At 36.0% G+C, this 2,926-nt stretch overlaps 1 protein-coding gene across 1 annotated transcript; it reads right to left on the bottom strand.

Annotated features, from left to right (window-relative positions):
* Positions 1 to 283: 283 nt before the first annotated feature.
* Positions 284 to 2,724, bottom strand: LOC306867696 (SLAM family member 5-like). The gene is made up of 4 exons (XM_079413523.1): positions 2,633 to 2,724; positions 1,381 to 1,701; positions 1,000 to 1,299; positions 284 to 914 (listed from the first exon to the last, which is right to left on the bottom strand). Exons 1-4 carry the CDS (start codon positions 2,679 to 2,681, stop codon positions 793 to 795), a joined length of 792 nt encoding a protein of 263 aa, XP_079269649.1. The 5' UTR covers positions 2,682 to 2,724; the 3' UTR covers positions 284 to 792.
* Positions 2,725 to 2,926: the final 202 nt, after the last annotated feature.

The following is a 2,926-nucleotide window of genomic DNA, read 5'->3' as shown; positions in this document are numbered from 1 at the left end:
AAAGACATACGCATGTCAAAATGTTCTTAAATTGCAACTGCATCCTTATCAGAAGCTGTTGTACCACGTGTGTTTTTAATAAATCATTAAACCTAACGTAAACGTTAAGATCATTTATACAAATGCACAATAGAAAGCTATGATTTAACGAATATTTTTCACATTCAATACGAAGAAAAACATTGGCATTATTAAGACAAATCTCTCTGACAATCATCATAACACATCCCATTATTAACACTGATGGCCTTTCATAACAGGGTAGGTAACCACTTGTACTCACATGCACTTATACTAATGGTGCATCAGCTGTGTTGATTGAATAAGTGCCCTTTAGAAAAGAAGGTTATGTGCACTCAACCTACCAAGAAATGAGTTTTTCTGAGGGTTTTCTGAACTTGGATCTCATGCAAAGGTGTGTAAAGTTCAAAATTTCCTGTAGATCAAGTGATGACACGGATCATTTTCTGAACTTAAATTAAAGACTGAATGTGTTGCCACTAAAGGGCAAGTTCTTTGTAAATCTACTCAACTTCCTGTCAACGCTTAAATGCTGACAGGCCACAGGTCTGCTACCTACCAGACCACAAAAACAGAAGAAAGCGTTTAGTAAGCAGAGAGTAGATGAAAGAAAACACTTTTTTATTATTGCAGAAACGGATGTTCAGGAAAAATAAGATTGCACAAGAGAATCAAAATTAGTTATGGGCTCTATGTTTTGTTACAGGGCATTCACAGGTTAGCATAGGGTTATTATTGATATAGTAAGTCAGTTATGGTCTGATAATGATTTCAGAGCTCTTCTTTTCTGGATCTGATTTCATAAACCAGAACAACAACAGTAGCCATGCCCACCAGAGCAGAGACGACCAATTGGATTACAGCTTCAGTTGAATTACAACAGCAGACACATTCTGAAGGGAAAAAATAACTAAATAAATATCAGTATGTAGAATGATTTATAATATGCTGTGCTGTTCAGTGATTGTTTGATGCTACCTGAACATGGTTGACATAGTTGACTGATGTCCAGATGTTGAGTCTGGTTGCTGATGGGATTGTTGAGCACACAGCTGTAGGTGTTTTTATCCTGATATTCCACCTCCAGAGGTAGAGAGAGACTGATGCTGAGATCAGACACACTGATGCTGGACAATAAACTGTTTCCTTTGTACCAGGAGAGAGTCACATGACCAACATTCAACACTGAACACAACAGCACACATCTGGATGCTGATGATCCTGATGGTGAAGGATTTTGAGGGCAGTAACTAGCAATGACAGGAATGGGAAGATGAGCTGGGAAACAGAGAAATATAAATAAATCAAAATAAAACATGTGAGTTTTGAATATGTGGCTTTTTTTTTTTTTTTACTCACCAATGACAGTAACATTGAAGGTTTTCTTTAAAACATTTTGCCCAATCATCTGTGCTTTATAAAGTCCAGAATCTGTGGTTCTGAGGTTTCTGATGATGAGAGATCCAGTCTGATGATCCAGCTTCAGTCTGTCTTTGAATATGTTGCGAGTTCCAGAGATGATTTGGGATGATATGTTGAGTTTAGCGATACAATCGTCTCCACACATCCACATTATCAGATCGTCCTCTTGTATTTTAGTCACACCAGTCGGTAGGGTGACAGAATCTCCCTCCATCACCGACACAGACTTGATTTCATCTGCCTCAACACCAAACACACCTGAAACACACAAGAGCATGGAGCAATCTCAATCACGGACTAAAGCACTTTACTAGCTTTCTGTTGGTTCACTAGTTTCAATGTTATATGAAAACATTAACTAAACAATTGATTTTCTTATACGATTAGAGTGTTTCTTGAAGGTAAATCTATCTTGAATGCATGCAATCCAGCCCGGTTTTCTAATGGTCACAGTAAAACCAACACTAGAACTGCCGAAGTTATGACTGTCAATTAGGACAAAGCCAAAAAATATTAAAAAATAAAAAAGCATGGCTTAAAGTTTATCATCTCATAATTGAAGCTAGCTTTTTTTTATAGCTTTTCAGAAGCTATTTTATTTATCTATGATCATTGTAAAATCAGACTACAGTTCCTTTTTTGTTCCATTTTTATTGATTACATGATTACATATTTTCATTACATATTATTAAGACTTATAGTTTGGTGGAGATTCACAGACCAGATGGCTAGATGGCTATTACACAGAAAATTGAGAAGCCACACAGCATTTGACCACTGAATTTACAAAAATCATTTCCGTTTTAAGAAGTGTTTTCTCAACATTACTGATGAACACATTCATTTTTATTTGAATTATATCACTCAGTGGGTTAATTAACCATGCATTACTGTCTTTGATAGTTGTTACACTGTCCTGACCTCACCCTCATGTCACCATGTCAACATCTTTACAGTAGGTACAAAATCAATAGAAATAAGTCAAATATATTTTAAATTGATTACTCTGCAGTTCGAATATAAAGTTGCTCTCCATTTACTGTAGTAGACATAAAACATCAACACACGACAACAGGTTTACTGATAAACAGCACTACAGTAAAACGACATGATGCATCCAAAAACAATTAAAAATTATTTTTTTGCAAATATCTCTGCAAGGGCTAAAAAAGAGGACATTTTAACTTACCAACAAGATGCCAGAAGCACAAACCAAACAAAACAATCCCATGAAGCATTTTTATCAGCAGTTTGCTGTGCTGTCTGAGAGAACATAACTTGAAATGTGACCAGGTATGAATCCACCCCTATTTTACGCCCTCCCCGTGGTGTGCAGACACACTAACTGTGCATTTGCATTTGTTCTACTTAACCTACATATTTAACCCATTGGTAGAAAGTATGTCTTCTCTTTATTATTTATGACAGCCAATCATAGGGTGCTGATATTAAAATAAGTAAAATATCTTACTTTACTTGTGTG

This window comes from Barbus barbus (assembly GCF_936440315.1).
Source record: "Barbus barbus genome assembly, chromosome: 49".
NCBI classification, from domain to species: Eukaryota; Metazoa; Chordata; class Actinopteri; order Cypriniformes; family Cyprinidae; genus Barbus; species Barbus barbus.
Note: the sequence above shows the minus strand (reverse complement) of the source record. Positions and strands in the feature narration are given on the sequence as shown.